The sequence below is a fragment of the Ascidiella aspersa genome, chromosome 4 (genome assembly GCF_963924565.1).
Source record: "Ascidiella aspersa chromosome 4, kaAscAspe10.2, whole genome shotgun sequence".
In the NCBI taxonomy this organism is placed as follows: Eukaryota; Metazoa; Chordata; class Ascidiacea; order Phlebobranchia; family Ascidiidae; genus Ascidiella; species Ascidiella aspersa.
In genome coordinates, this window is record NC_139450.1 from 12611118 (window position 1) to 12625947 (window position 14830).

A 14830-nucleotide genomic window follows, 5' to 3' on the forward strand; every position below is an offset into this window, starting at 1 on the left:
AAACGCCAAACGTGTACGACTTCGAATGAAAACTAGCTACCTCTTGGTGGAAGCTGTTGGTTTTGTAATCGTTCTGATTATCTCGAGAGATTCGGGGAGCGGGGCCTTTGTCATTCGAGGAAACTAATATCATTGCAAAACTCTTTAACATATTTTAAGCAACTTCAGGTACAATTCAGCACAAAATTGTGTTTTTATACTTTAAAAAAACACTACAAACTCTAAAAAAATCCGCCTAAAACACATAGCCCAATTTTAATATGCTAAAGACGTTTTTTCGATCATTGGATCGACATCTATATTTACGTCAACATGCAATGTTTTTTCTGTGTTGTATTTCTATGCTGATGTGTGGATAGTATTTGATCGCTGTTTGCTAGGGATATTAAAGTTATTTAATCATCACGAATCATGGGAGCGACTGGAAATTTAGAATCATAAAAACGTGCAATAAACTTTTTTTGCTTTAAATTGACCTTTATAGGACACTCCAAAATTGGGTAACAGATTTCGTCAACATTGCGTGTAGCGAACAAAATATTAGATGTGACGAACATGTTCTTCGTGTTAATTTAGTCGAATGATATATGAGTCACTTTGCGTAGTAGCGTCACGCATCTTGCCTGCAGAAAGTTTTTACCAACTGTCTATAATTAGTGCGCTTCATTTGAGGAACACAAATAACATAGCATATATGATGATACCTTTCTTAAATACACACTACACACTTCCAAGAGTATATGTCATTTTGTGTAGCGTAAACAAGAGTATTCAAATTTCAAGTGTAAAAGTTTGTGCCTGGTGCTGCATAAACAAGCATTTAGGTCATGTTAGTGTTTTATAGAAGGATGTTTTTCACAAATCTATCGATATAAAAAAACAAGTTTGTGGGTGGCTGTCATAACAGTGGCAAAACAAATAGGTTGGTGGAAAATAAACATTGCGCGGGAGGAGGGTTCAGAATAACCTTCTGCTTCGCGTCGATAAAAAGTTCGAGTACGGAAAACATCAGCATCATAGACAGATGTTACTTAGATCATAACATTTTCTGTAATAGTAAAATGGTATCTGAGCTAAACAGTTGTAGTCTGAAGACGACTTACAACCAGAATAAAAAAGACAATACTATATCAACAAATATTTTTCACCTCGGCTTATCTGTGTTCATGTGTTGATAAGAGATGACACAAATCTACATTATTCCGATTGTCATGTTCGTTCTATCAGGTATGTCGACTTATAGTAATTACTGCAAATTCGAAATAAGATATACAATCTTGTTTAATGAACACTATACAATCTTGTATAATGAACAGATTAAGTAAATCGAACTTAATTTTAGGCATTTTTTTCAGAAACCCTTGCTTGTAAACCACAACACGATGGTCGTACAGGAACAGTTGTCAGTACTCAAGTGGATAGTTTTTTTAAACGATCAACAACATTTAGCAGCCTCGGATCTTCGACGCCAACTACACCCCAGCACCAAACCTCGCCAAATCACACGAGTAGCGAAACAGCGCCTATCGCAACTGGCCAAGCGGTTTCAAGTGCAATGGTTAGAACTGTTCAAAATAGTATAAATCCTATTGACACGTCGGCGGAAAACAAAAATACTACGTCTACTCGAGCAAACGTTTTGTTGCACATTGTGGTACCAGCAGTTTCGGCCACATTAGGCTGTGCCCTGCTTGCTCTTGTCTTCTATTGTTTCTGTTGTAAGAATAGCTTTAGGTGCCCCAATCTTGGAGAGTGGGCGGACAAATCTAACAGAAATCAGAACAAAGACGAACGGGAAAGACAAGAAGTTCACAATGTCCTCTATAAGAGTTATTCTGGTAGGCACATTTATTTATTGGCGGAAATTTTGCCAAAAAATTAACCATGAAATTTATTTGAAGAAAACCCTATTTGGGTGAATAGCTAATTGTTTATTCTAATATAGTAGACTTAATTGTGGTCACCATATATATTTTCATTGTACAGTAAACAATGGCCGCAACGTCACACTTCAATAGAAAACTGGGTATAATATTTTTTTTGAAAAACAGGCTTAACTTCATTTTCGGCATAACATAGTTCTTCTATTATTTTTTGAAGGTCCCCAAAATGATGAATCATCGACACGACCTTGCCAAAGTTCTGATGAGTTTAGCTTTCAAAAAAACTCACTTCACCGCCCTCAAGAAACTTGGATGGTTGAGAATGTTCTTTATAAAGGTTTCAAAGAGTGATTCTTGTATGCCGGTGAAGTTTTTAGTAATTTTGAAAAATAATTGATTTACATTACAAATAGCCATGTATAGAAAACCATGTGCTCCTTGAATACACAATGAATGTACAATTCTTATTTTATCTTTTTCAATTTTAGTGTACTTTTCCGTGAGATTTTTTCGGTTTAAACATCTCTGTATGGTATTGCCTTCAAGATTACAGCCACGTAATTCTGCCGAGTATTTTTTTCTGTTTTATTTCTTTATTTTGCTTTGTATGGCTACGACGATTATTTATGCCACGCAAATGCTCGTTCCATCCAATCCATTAGATAACTGGTTCTATATTGTAATATTTAACCTAATGTCTTGCAGTGAAGTTAAGGTATAGTGTTGTTATGGGTGTTGTGCTGTGTGATTTTATAGAAAGTGTGTCGCGAGTAGTTTGTTTTATTTTATTGGCGTGCTGCAGGCTGAAAAACGTTTTTCAGCCCTTTGTTTAAAGGAAAAGGAATGTCGCCCTTTGTATTAGTTTAACTGGATTAACTAATTTACCGGACTAAGGAAACTGCTGTTGGGTTTTCTTCGAGTATTTAAACTTCAACATACTTACAGTCATTAGAGTCATTGTAATTTTATATACGTTTGTAATACTTTTTGCAACCTGAAAAGGTTACATTTCTTGGATTTAATAAAGTTCCATTCTATTATTTTTTAGTTTTAAACGTCAGGCTTTGACACTTGTTTGTTGTTATAACTAAAGCGTTATATCCTGCTGATAAATAAAACCAAACCGCCAAAATGTGCAAGGGTTCAAGTGTTTTATTCGGCACTGCATGGTTAATGCAATAAATAAACTCGAAAAATGCAAAATTAAAAGTAAAGTTTAATGCAGCTCTTCAAAAGTAGTATACTTGTAACTATGGAAACTTAAACGAAAAAACAAGTAATCTCAGTTGTATGAATAACAATATATAAAGTACAGATTCTAACCGAAAAAACGGCTCAACGAACAATCTCTACTCCATGTTCGGCATTTGTGGCAAATTTTATAAATTTGATATATTGCAGCGACAACAGTAATAGAAAAGCGCATAAAGGTGAAACAACATAGGTACAGTCAACAAGTATACACGCATAATATACTTCCTTGCAGTGTCCACACGTCACACGTGTATGAACGAGCATTTGCGTGGCATAAATAATCGTCGTAGTCGTACACAGCAAAATAAAGTAATAAAACAGAAAAATACTCGGGAGAATTACGTGGCTGTAATCTTAAAGGTAATTCCATACAGAGATGTTTAAACCAAAAAAATCTCATGGAAAAGTACACTAAAATTTAAAAAGATAAAATAAGAAAAATAAACAGTAGTGCATGGAAAGTAATTTGCAATTTAAACTGGAATAATGATGGAACGTGGTGTACGTACATCGCACACATGGCGCTTTTCACGCCTTTGGCGCGTCTTATAAGGTCATGGTAAAGTTGACATATATTTGCTGTTGTCCCACCCAACATCAGCCTTGCCTGTCATCGAGATAGGTCGACGCAAGTTTTCTCCAAGAGTTTTGCATTCTAAAGTCAAAAACACAATTAATTACGTAAAAAAATTGTTTTCGGAAAACTATGATACATATAGCGGTTCAAGCCAACCTAAAAGCTCTCTTTCCTGTTTTATATTATCCATATGTTTATCAAGTTAAATGGCTGATTGCATCCCGTCATTCACACATAATTGAAGCGCATTTGTTTTACAGTAGCCTGCGTAACATGACAAAATTCAAAAGTTATATTAGTGCCGTTTCAACAAAGAGAGATTAGCGTCTTGCGTCAAAAGGCTAACCGACAGATTCCGAACTTGGCTCTTTGATAAATCCTTACGCACAAGATTTTCTGCTAAGGTTCGGTAAAACACAATACTTACAGGCAGGGATTATCGCACAAGCTGTCGGTTATTGTTTCTGCCAGTTGCTGGTCAATTCCAAGGTTGTTGCCGTTCGTAGTGTAAGCGTACTCTGGCTTGGAAGCGATGCTTCTCAGTTGTTCCCGGTTCACGGTGTTCCCCACGCCAACAGCGTACGTCTGTATATAAGAACAAAAAGGTTTAAGATTAAGCAGTAGAAATCCGCAGAGGACCGGTTTGCAGAAAGAGCGACTTCTGGAGACCGATTTTACAGCCGTCTGATCTAGTCAGCAGTATCGTAATGTAAAATGGTGCGAGTGTTATTTATTTATTCTCTTTTAAAGATTATAAGTCGAATACACCACAAGAATAAATAGCTAGGACTGTTTCTAAAATACATTTCGGTTGATTAAGTTTTTAGACTGCAACACGAGATGTGTTTGGTATTTCCTTAAAAAGCGACACCCACCGTGATGTGACGCTTTCTTAACGTCACCGCCGCATCCGTGACGTCATCTTGGCTCGCGCCGTCGGTGATCAACATAACGTAATCGCGCGCGTCGGGACGGTTGCTGGGCAACGCGAAGCTGTTCTGGGCGACGAAGGAGAGCGCTCGTCCGGTGTTGGTGCCTGTGAAGAAAGAGAGTTTATTTCTTTGCTACCGTACAGAACGTTATTGTAAATTATAAATTTTCGGCAATAACATGGCCTTGAATTTTTCATCTATTTCTTTTGTACAATGAAGCACATTAAACTAATGAAAATAGTGTAAACATTCTCTATTTCTGTCTAAATCAAAGCCAGTCATTGATAAGTTTTTAAGCAAAATTTATTTTGCCACAATAAATGAGAAGTTTTATTTCGCCACAAATAAGGCGTCATTAGTCCATAGATATTTAAGTTTTATTTTATTTTGCTTTCAGTCAATGTCTTGTATTTCTTGAAAATTATTGCAAAATCGTTGTTTGCAAAAACAATGCAAATATTATGCTGGAAAACAAAAGTAAAGTAAAATCTACAGTAGAACTGAAAGCAACATCAGTGGCATGCATAAAAGTAGGTCATCCAATATATCCCAATTGTTGGAAGATCAGCAATGTTGTAAAAGTAAAAAAGAAAACAAAGGTGTCCAAAAAATACATATGACAAACTTTAGCGGTTCGTGGCAATATCACAAAGTATAGTAATTAATAATGTAGGCTACTACTTTTTTCCTTCACGAAATGAATAATTGTCTTATAAAAACTAAACTAGCGATGAGTTTCGGGATAAATTACTACCATGGTCTTCATACAAGTTTAGGAATGTTCGCGCTAGGCATGGCATTCCCGACCATTAATCACATGTTGTGGCATTTAAAAATAAATTTGCACAACATTATCTCGCCCCCACGAAACATTACGTGTGTCAGGTTGCCCACTTGTTGTGTTCCAAATGCATATCCTTATACCCATAAACAGGACGCTGACATGTAATTGTGGCCACATATACGCGGAGGCTATAGACGACTGAATTTATGTTAAAATGGGTAAAGACTGTATTGGTATATATACAGTCGGTGCTCGGGAGGTGCACGACTAAAATCTTATCAGAATTTACGCGACCTCGCCATGAAACTGCTTAAAGACGGCGCCTTGCTAATGTCGCTGTTACATTCAGTCGGAATCTACATCAAATCGGGAGTAAGTGCAGCAACGACTACGCCATTTGACAGTTCGAGTTTAACTAGTGAAGTCACTGAAGATGTTTTGAACACTAAAGAATACTCAGATGGACTTGGTGCGACGACTGAGAGAGAAGAAACTCGTGAGAGTATGAAGGAAACAACAACACATTTACATAACTCCACCAGCGCCTTCTCTAGTTCTGAAAAAGTATACTTCACGCCGTCGGGAACATCAGGTAAGGAACAAATATGCTCAGTTGATTGTCAATATGTTTGCCGACTCACTAGACGCAAATCCTAATCAGCAAATAACAACCAAGTTTCAATAAAATACTTGTTGATGTTTCCCTTATTCGCTCATAAAGCCTACGAGTCAAAAATGAGTTTTTACCAGAGCAACACTAATAACGCCAAATGACATTACCAAACCTCTACACGTCAGTCGATATACGCGTTACGCGAGCACCTTTGGGTGCAATGCATAACAAACAAAAACGGATGCAATTGCACTTGAAAACCACTTTAATGTAATGATGTACAATGTACATGGATTAGCTAGATTGAGCAATTTTGTTTATTTTTTCGCACAGCGACCAACCCTTCCGCGATTCTCGTCACGAGCTACCTTCTCTACGGAACAATCGGCCTGGCCGCGATCGGCTGGATTCTGCTGGCAGCGCACGTCCTGTGGGCGAGGAAGAGGGAAAAGCGGCGCCGAAACGCGATGAAGATGCGTCGGATCCAGGCGAGCATGAGAAACCGGATGGGACGGCGAAGCAGGAGGAGCAAAACCGTGTCGGGATTCAGCCAGGCGGTGCCGAACATCGTCATCGACCTGGATGAGGACTCTTTCTACTCCGAGTCGAGCTTCAACGGCGGAGAAACACCGCGCGATAAAAGCAGCGCGTAGCAAGTTGACGCCAGGCGTGGGGTGCATCACGGGAAAGCGCTGATGTGTGCTTCCCAGTTACCACTGAGCAATGCATTCTTATTGGACGAGAATACTGGTGATCGATAGGCGGCCGAAAGTTTGTTTTGCAGTTTTTTTGTCCATGCATGAAGTACTTCCTCATTCAGCTATATACAGTATACTGTTGATCTAAACTTTTTGATGCGGCAACCTTGTTTCCTTATAGTCGTATTTGTATTACTTCATCGTCGATTAACTACCCCGTGTTGTTGTATGTTACCTGTGGCTTTCTGCTCTGTAAGTCGCAAAAGTAGTTCGGTAGTCATGCAAACATTTGTAAAGCAAAGTAAAACTTATATTTCGCTAGATATAACTTACAAAGTTGCAAAGCAAAAAGCAGTTTCTATTAACGTTAAAGGCAAAGTGAATTCATGACGCGCAATATTTGAAAGATGATTTTTTGCCATCGATGTTTAACTGTCGTTTGCCCGGTATTCAAAACCCAATATAAATAGTCACGTTTTTTACGGCCTGGTATGTTGGTCACGTTAAGACGTCATTTTAGTATCTCGGTTGTTGGTGTGATACATAATGATTTCGCTTGTGCAAAGTCCGGATATTAAACGCAATATCAGATTTCCCGAAACCGTTTATTGTATAGTAGCAGTAATTTACCGAGGCTGTCGTTGCTGAGAATCCCCTGAGTGTTAAAAAGGCAACTTTGTTGCGGTTTTAGGCGAGTTAGCTTTGCCAACAGTTTGTTTGTTGTTTTAAGGTTAATAAAGCCAATAACGTACCAGAGGCAAACACTACGATACTGGAAAGGTTTCTTTATACGCCACATTTAGGAGCAAATAAGAAATGCAAACTTTACAATAGTTAGAGAAAGTATACAAAGATGTTTTGCTTTTCGGCAGTTTTATAAATATTTACATTTTTCTATCACTGTATAAAGTTTAATTCAACCCTGTCCTAAAATGGAAAAACTCTTGTTGCTCTTCGTTGGAGTTATCTTATTATTAATCGTACCTATCGACGGATGCAAGCCCACTCCTCAGAAAGGCCCGACAACGATAACAACAATTGCTCCGTCGACACCCAAGTGCTCGTCCATACCCACAAGCACCACCAATGGCAGCTGCCCAGAGGCGGCGTCGTCAGACTACAACCAAACATTACCGACCGCGGTGTCGTTTTTCGAAAGCAACATCACATATTGGCCGGTTAATCGGCTCTGTCGGGATTTGCCACCAGAAGGTAACGGCAACTGTTCGTGCAGAAGCCGCTTTCTGCAAATCTCATATCGACTTTACATGCCCGAATGCCGGAACAACGGGGCGAGCGTGTTCCCGTGCGCAAACTACTGCCACCAGCTGTACAACACGTAAGCTATATAGTTGTTAAGTCGCATGTTCACCCTCGAAGTTTGAAAACGAAGTCTACAGACACCCGTGGGGTATCGAAGCTGCTTTTGTGAATGTTTATTAAAAACAAAACTCGTGCAGGCAAAAATATCTGTTTTAATTGGTTTTGCTTTGGGCAATATTCCATGCGATTTGATTTAACAAAACTTAAGTTATCCTGTCGGTGTTGTATTCTTAGGTAATCCTTGTATTATCCCTTATAAACTATGCAGAATTATTGTTTAAATTAGAATTGTTTCATGAATGTTGTTGTCCTCTACCGCAGATGCATTACGTTTGTGCCAAGCAACCTCACGCAGTACATCCTCAGAACCATAAACGACACCATTGGCTTTAACGCCTCCAATCTTAACGACATATGCACACGCTTTAACGACAGCAACTGCTGGAACGACACGTTAAACTTAAACGGTCAGTGTTCGCAGGATACATAATACAAACACTATTGTTTTGGTGTTCTGTAAATTTTACTTCTTATTTAACATAAACCATGTAGGTTTCACTAAATTAGATTTAGTTTCCTTAAAATCGATTTCTATGAGAAAAGCGACGATCGAATTTCGAGGTTTAAAACAATGCAACTAATCAGCAATTCATTTCCAGGTTGCGTTCTCACAAAGCCGACCCCAGCACCAACAACGCCGCTACAAACGAAAATAAGAACGACCAACAGCAACGCCATCAACCAGCTTATCATCGTGATTGCGGCACTCGCTACTTTACTCCTCGTCGTACTAGCGATCGCAGTTTTTGCAATCTGTCGCCGAAATCGCGGGCGTCGCAAACTCCAGGCAAAACGGGAGGAGGTGGCCGAACACTATGGAACGGTGGCAAACGTGGCCTACCAGTCGGCGGCCGGCGACGGCGTTGCTGTCGAAGAGGTGACGTACGACACCGTTCAAGACGGCGCAGTAACGAGGGAAGCCACCGAAGGCGGAGACCTGTACACCCTCGTCGCCAAGCGTTAAAAGTCGGGCGATGCTCTCATCTTTTCGCTGTTTTGCCACTACACGCACAAACCAATGTACTTTTTTTGAGGTTTAAGATTTGAACCATTTTTGCGTTGAATGTCCATTGTCCGCGGCCAGTTTTGTTCGGATAAGTGCAACGGAAGCTGCTCTATTGCATGTATAGGTAGTACTCTTTTGATGTTTTAGTTTTGATCCTTTTTGTTGTGAATGTCTATTGTCCGCTACCAGTTTTGTTGGGATAAGTGCAACGGAAGCGTTCTATTGTATTTATACATTGGATGACAACGTTCTTCTTTTACAAAGTGAACTTGAAAATCAGCGTACGTGATTTTTACCATGACACCAGCACTTGAACGTCAAAATTCGCAATTATTATCGCACCCATTTAGCAGAACGAAAGTGATATGGGAAACTCGATATTCAAAATACTGTTTCCGAATATTCCCCTACAAGTGAATTGAACTGGCCCGCAAGACAGGCGGTCTGGCGAGTCAACACTTTCGTTTCGCTGCTTATTTAACTAAACATCTGTCGCAAATATCAGATGTCGTATTTTTTCGTACGTAATAAACGAAAGGAATCGAAAACTCTTGAGTTTCTGCGAGGACAGTGTCTGGTTCGTTCGGTAAGCCCACTTGGAGCCCCAAAGCTAAAGGAATGTGTTAGTCAAGGAAAAAGGCAGCTGGTCAATACTTATATATCCAATACTTCTTTAGCTATATGAGTGCAGATTTGGTTATCTGGTATCAAAGTGGCGATGAAGACATTCTGACGAAATTCTGGACTGTTATAGAGAAAGAGTAGATTACATTTGTATCATTTGTAGCTCGTTCGGTTGTAGGTTGTTTAAAGCGAAAATGGATAACATGGGCAAAAACGTCGTCATTGGCTTGCTGCTTGTTTTGGTGCTCAGTACAAACGCTTTCACCGAATCTAGCTCAAACTCTCTCGAAAAGATGAACCCAACAGAGACGAACTGCGTTGCCCTGCTGCAGGACTTTACTCTGGCAACGATTAACGTCTCGACATTTGGAACTACTGGCGAGTGCACAGATATCTACACAGTGACGTGCCAGCAAGTTCAGTTGGAGTGCCGCTGCGTCGCTCGTTTGTCGAACACGTAAGTCAGTGCAAATCGGATTAAACGCAGTTTCCGCGATCACTTTAAGCCACAGGCCTTAACTGCATGACGTCACTGTAGGGCTAGCTTATGCGGAAGTTTCATAGTGGCTTCTAACGTTTGTGATCCTCGGATAATTTTAATAACCAGAAACGTGCTAATATACCCCATCGTCGTTAAACAATATACGTTACAGTTATGTCGTATAGGTATGTCCGATATTTCACCAAGTATCGCGATCCGATCCGATGCCAAATGACGTCATTACTATGTCAAAAGCAATCAAAATAGACAAAATTGAAACGCTAAAATGTCATTTTTCCTATTTATATGGCATGGCTGAAATTCTTGCAATAATTTGGTATCTAATCAGTACCGATACTGCCCTAGTATCGGACGAGTACTGATACTATGACTGTAATCGGGTATCGCCACCGATCCGATTTTATCAGACATCCCTAGATGTATGTATAGTTTTAACTAGCGATGACAATTTTGTGTGGATTTGTCCGCAAGAAATCTCTTAAACGCCCCTCCCTCCCAACTGAATATTGGGAGTATTACTTCATCTCGCATGTTTAGCAGCTTGCAAGCTTCTAAATGTTTATAACTAATGGAAATATTGGTAACAGATGCGACCAAAGCACGAACGTTTACGAGGACATGTCGTCGGGTGACAGCGCAACCCTCTGCACCCCGACGGATCCCTGCTACACCAACTGGCTGCACGTGGGTTTGGCTGTGCTGTGCACTGCTCTGCTGTCCGCAGCAATCGGAGTCGGCGTTTTTCTCTGTCGTCGCAGGACTCACAATAGCAGCAGAGACAACATCAGCTGCGAGGTGAAGAGTAGAGAGGAGATCGAAAGCTCATTCGACAGTTTTTTTGAACTTGCGCAGCCCGCGGTCACTGAATTCAACGAAGGCCGCGTGAATGAGGAGCTGAGCGAGATGGGCGAAGAGCCGATTTACGCGATGCCACCTGACAGCCAGCTGAAGAGCTACGGTCACGTGTTGGAAGCAGACGATACGAGTTTTACCGAGAGTGAGACTCAGGTCTACCCGCCGCAGCTGAGTTTTGGCAATATGGACAAACGCCAGTCGACTTCACAGGTGTAACTGGTTTGCTTGTGCGCAAAATGATTCCTTGTTGAATAAATATAACCCTCAACCGAAAGGTTTGTAATGTTCGTGTTTCACTGGACAACTCATTTTCTGATCTACTTACTCGTTTTCTTATATTTTTTTATTAATATTCATAATTTGTTTGGGAGCAAGCGATATAACATTTTGTATGTCAAATCTGTTAGGCGTATGTTCTATCGTGGAACACTAAGCTCTTTGTGCTATGCATGTCGTGATAGGATTAACGTTTCCCTAATAATTATTTTCAAAATTCGCCAGCCAATTGAGACATCAAAACGGCGGAAAAACAAATATGCACAGTATACACGCCCCTTTGAGGGTTTAATCGAAGCGTTGCCGATACCAGGTCAAGGAAACCTTGCCCACTTTCTCTTTCCCGTTTAGTTTGCGACCAAACAAATAAAAAACACAAATTTTAACACTATCGATCGCCATTCAAACCGATCGCCTGTATTGTTATACAAGCGTGTTCGTGTATTAACAATGGCGTACCTGCTGATATCATTATTTACGCCAAATGGGCACAAATCTCGAAGACTGCAGATTGAAAGTTAACTAATTTTCTTCATAGCTTAGTTAGAGCCTTAAACAATATTTAATCAAACCGTTTAATCAATGTTTGTAAACTGAAAAAAAAAATTAGAAAACGGCAGTTGGGACTTTTGTTGCTATAATAACTCAACATACCGTGGCCTCCGTAGGGCAGGAAGGTGATCGCATGCTGTAGCGACGAGAGGGACTCGATGCTACCCAGGGGGATCTCCCCTTTGAGATCGACGTCACGGTTGTAGCGCAGTACGCCCACTTGTGTCTCACGTGGTCCGATTGTGAAGGACGAGAGAAACTGCGACAAAATTTAGAAAGGTCACCTTCAGGTTGCTGCTATGTGTTCGAGGATCGTTATTCTAATCAAATGTAATGTCACAACCGTATAACATTATATTGAGGTTTACTCACAGTGTTAACGAACTCTAGGATATCTGTCCAGTTCTTGAAACCAACACTGGCGCTACTGTCCAAGACAACGTAGAGGTCGATCTTGGCGTGGTCTGGACAACGACCTATGTAACAAAGCACCAATTAAAGTTTTTTTCTTTCTATCTTGTTTTTAACGATTTTCTTTCTATCTTGTACAATTATGCTTAGTTTAAGTTTAGGTCTGTCTAATGCTAAAGGATTAAGTTTAGCAATGGTAAATTGCAGTTATCCACAACACGCCACTTACTTGCGCAACAAGGAGGCGCGCTGCTCCATTTTCCGTCCTCCTGACACGTCACGATCGCTGAACCGTGAAGTTCTGTTGTGACGTCAGAACCGGAGTTGGGGCACCAGAATCTGCATTCAAGTAAAGACGTTTACTCATAAAGATCTTTATCCAGTGCCCGTGGTTCAAGTGGTAGACTAATGACCAAAATCTTACCAATGAATTTACATTGATTTAATACAGTGCTTCTTACACTTTTTTAGTTTTGTTCACCCCTAGCATCTATCTCCAGATTTCATTCACCCTTGTCTCATGATATGATAAAACTATCTCGTCTATATATAACAGCATAAAATGATTTAGGTTGTTGTCATCCATTTACGACGGTTCACCCTTATTCACTCCTTTTGATTGGTTCACCCCTACACAAAGTTTATTTACCCTGGGGTGAACCATTAACCTGATTAAGAAACACTGATTTAATATTGCAATTTATACCTGCAATGTGATCTGTGATAATGTCCGTTGGTGCAGTTAATACCGTCAGCAGATTCGTCAAACTGAATATCGCAGTGGCCTGAAAAATAAAGCGATACTTAGAAAAAAGCGAACTCAAGTCATCTATGGTTCACAATCGAGGTTCAGCGAAGTTAAACCCAAAAAAGTTTACCCAAACAAATCTTTACCTCTACAATACGGCGTCGGGTTTGACCAGGTTCCGTCGGTTTGACAAGTCGAGGAGGTCTCGCCCTGGAGTTCAAACTGGTCTTTGCACGAGAAGGAGCAGGTGACACCTTGTCGGGTGGAAGGACCAGCGCTGCACTCGACGCGACCATTGTCCAGGTTAAGCAAAGGGCATGTTAATCCTGTGTAGATAGTATGTCGTTTTTATTGAAGATAAGAAAACGGGTTATTGAGAAACCGAGTTTCAAATGCTAACAAAAAAATTGCCCAAATTAGGACGTAAATTCGATTACTGGAGACTAAACAAGGCGTTTAGTTTTAAACAAGGCGTTTAGTTTTAAACCTAGCTTTGAAAGTAGAGTAACTATTGTTGAGTACAGATATTTCAGGACGTATTCAAGACATTCACAATAATCACTCATTTAACAGACACTCTGTCACTAAAATGCAATAGGTGATACGAAAACATCTGAAAACCTACACAAAAGAGGAATTGTTGGTGTTTGTTAGTCTTTGTGTAGTCAAGAAAACAAAACTGATCTCTTTCAAAGTGGTTACCGAAACTGGTCAAACGTTCCTGATATGAACCTACTTTGGCAAGTTGGCTTCGCCTTGTTCCACATTCCCGACGATAGGCACGTCACGTTGGACGGCCCGATCAGCTCAAAGTCTTGGTCACAGGCGTATGACGTCACCGACCCGTTGTTGGTCGAATCGGTTGCCACGGCGACACCGCTGTCGATCGTGAGGTAGGAGGCGGGGCAAGTTTGAACTTAAAAATAGTTAGGAAACCAAATTTAAAACTTAGTTTACTCCTTTTTTGCACACTGTTTTACATCAATACGAACTGTTTTACATCCATAACAGCGCTTCATGTATTTTTGATTGCGTTTCAGCAGAGGTTAAGTTTTGGCAGAACAAATCATGGTTTTAATGAAAATATTAAAGTCATAATATTCGATAAAATTGACATTTCGCAGTTTACAAACGTTTCAGCAATACTTCATGCCATTATCAGTGTAAAAATTCACGTTTTTGCATGAGGTATTGCTGAAACGTCTGTAAACTACGAAATGTCGATTTATCAAATATTATGGCTCAATATATTTTTATTAAAATTACTAAAAAAACGTCTATTGTGTTCGAAAATCGTGTTTAATTTACAATTCCGCTCACATTTTGCACAGATAAACTAACTATAGAGCCGAGAAATTTGTAAGGTTATTATTTGCAATCTACAGTGTTCATTATCTGAAAACAAACGCATATTAACAATTTCGATAAACTCACCGACGCAGAGCGGAGCGTCGCTCGTCCAGCTACCGTCGGCGCGACACCTGGTGGTCATGGGGCCAGCGACTCGGAAGCCGTCAACGCACCGGAAGCGACACGACGAGCGGTAGCGCATGTGGTCGCTGCAGTGCATGGAGCCGTCCACAGGCGCCGACAGAGTGGGGCAACTTTGCTCTGCGAAATAGTCGGAAAATTAGATTAAAACAAAGTTCAGTCGGAAAACGTTTTTAAGCTGGAGACCAGCTTATTAAGTGTCTGCGCTTGTTTTTACCGTTCTTAGTCTTACCCTGACCCG

The 14830-nt window shown here is 40.2% G+C and overlaps 3 protein-coding genes across 3 annotated transcripts in view; 2 read left to right on the top strand and 1 right to left on the bottom strand.

Annotated features, from left to right (window-relative positions):
* The first annotated feature begins 1031 nt into the window (after window positions 1-1031).
* LOC146147944 (uncharacterized) lies at window positions 1032-2933 on the top strand. The gene is made up of 3 exons (XM_083388378.1): window positions 1032-1227; window positions 1356-1838; window positions 2101-2933. The coding sequence occupies exons 1-3, from the start codon at window positions 1182-1184 to the stop codon at window positions 2232-2234; spliced, it is 663 nt and encodes a 220-aa protein (XP_083244504.1). The 5' UTR covers window positions 1032-1181; the 3' UTR covers window positions 2235-2933.
* Window positions 2934-3017: 84 nt separating this feature from the next.
* LOC146147945 (complement receptor type 1-like) overlaps window positions 3018-14830 on the bottom strand; it is a 38152-nt gene continuing 26339 nt past the window's right edge. Inside the window, exons 47-56 of the mRNA XM_083387962.1 lie at window positions 14533-14709; window positions 13835-14014; window positions 13245-13424; window positions 13057-13135; window positions 12580-12689; window positions 12312-12415; window positions 12042-12198; window positions 4590-4750; window positions 4142-4299; window positions 3018-3792 (exon numbers count right to left, since the gene is read on the bottom strand). Coding sequence (XP_083244088.1) covers window positions 3735-3792; window positions 4142-4299; window positions 4590-4750; window positions 12042-12198; window positions 12312-12415; window positions 12580-12689; window positions 13057-13135; window positions 13245-13424; window positions 13835-14014; window positions 14533-14709 — 1364 coding nt within the window. The 3' untranslated portion in view covers window positions 3018-3734. The remainder of the gene's footprint in view (window positions 3793-4141; window positions 4300-4589; window positions 4751-12041; window positions 12199-12311; window positions 12416-12579; window positions 12690-13056; window positions 13136-13244; window positions 13425-13834; window positions 14015-14532; window positions 14710-14830) is intronic.
* LOC146147946 (uncharacterized) lies at window positions 5607-7332 on the top strand. The gene is made up of 2 exons (XM_083388483.1): window positions 5607-6022; window positions 6377-7332. Exons 1-2 carry the CDS (start codon window positions 5731-5733, stop codon window positions 6694-6696), a joined length of 612 nt encoding a protein of 203 aa, XP_083244609.1. The 5' UTR covers window positions 5607-5730; the 3' UTR covers window positions 6697-7332.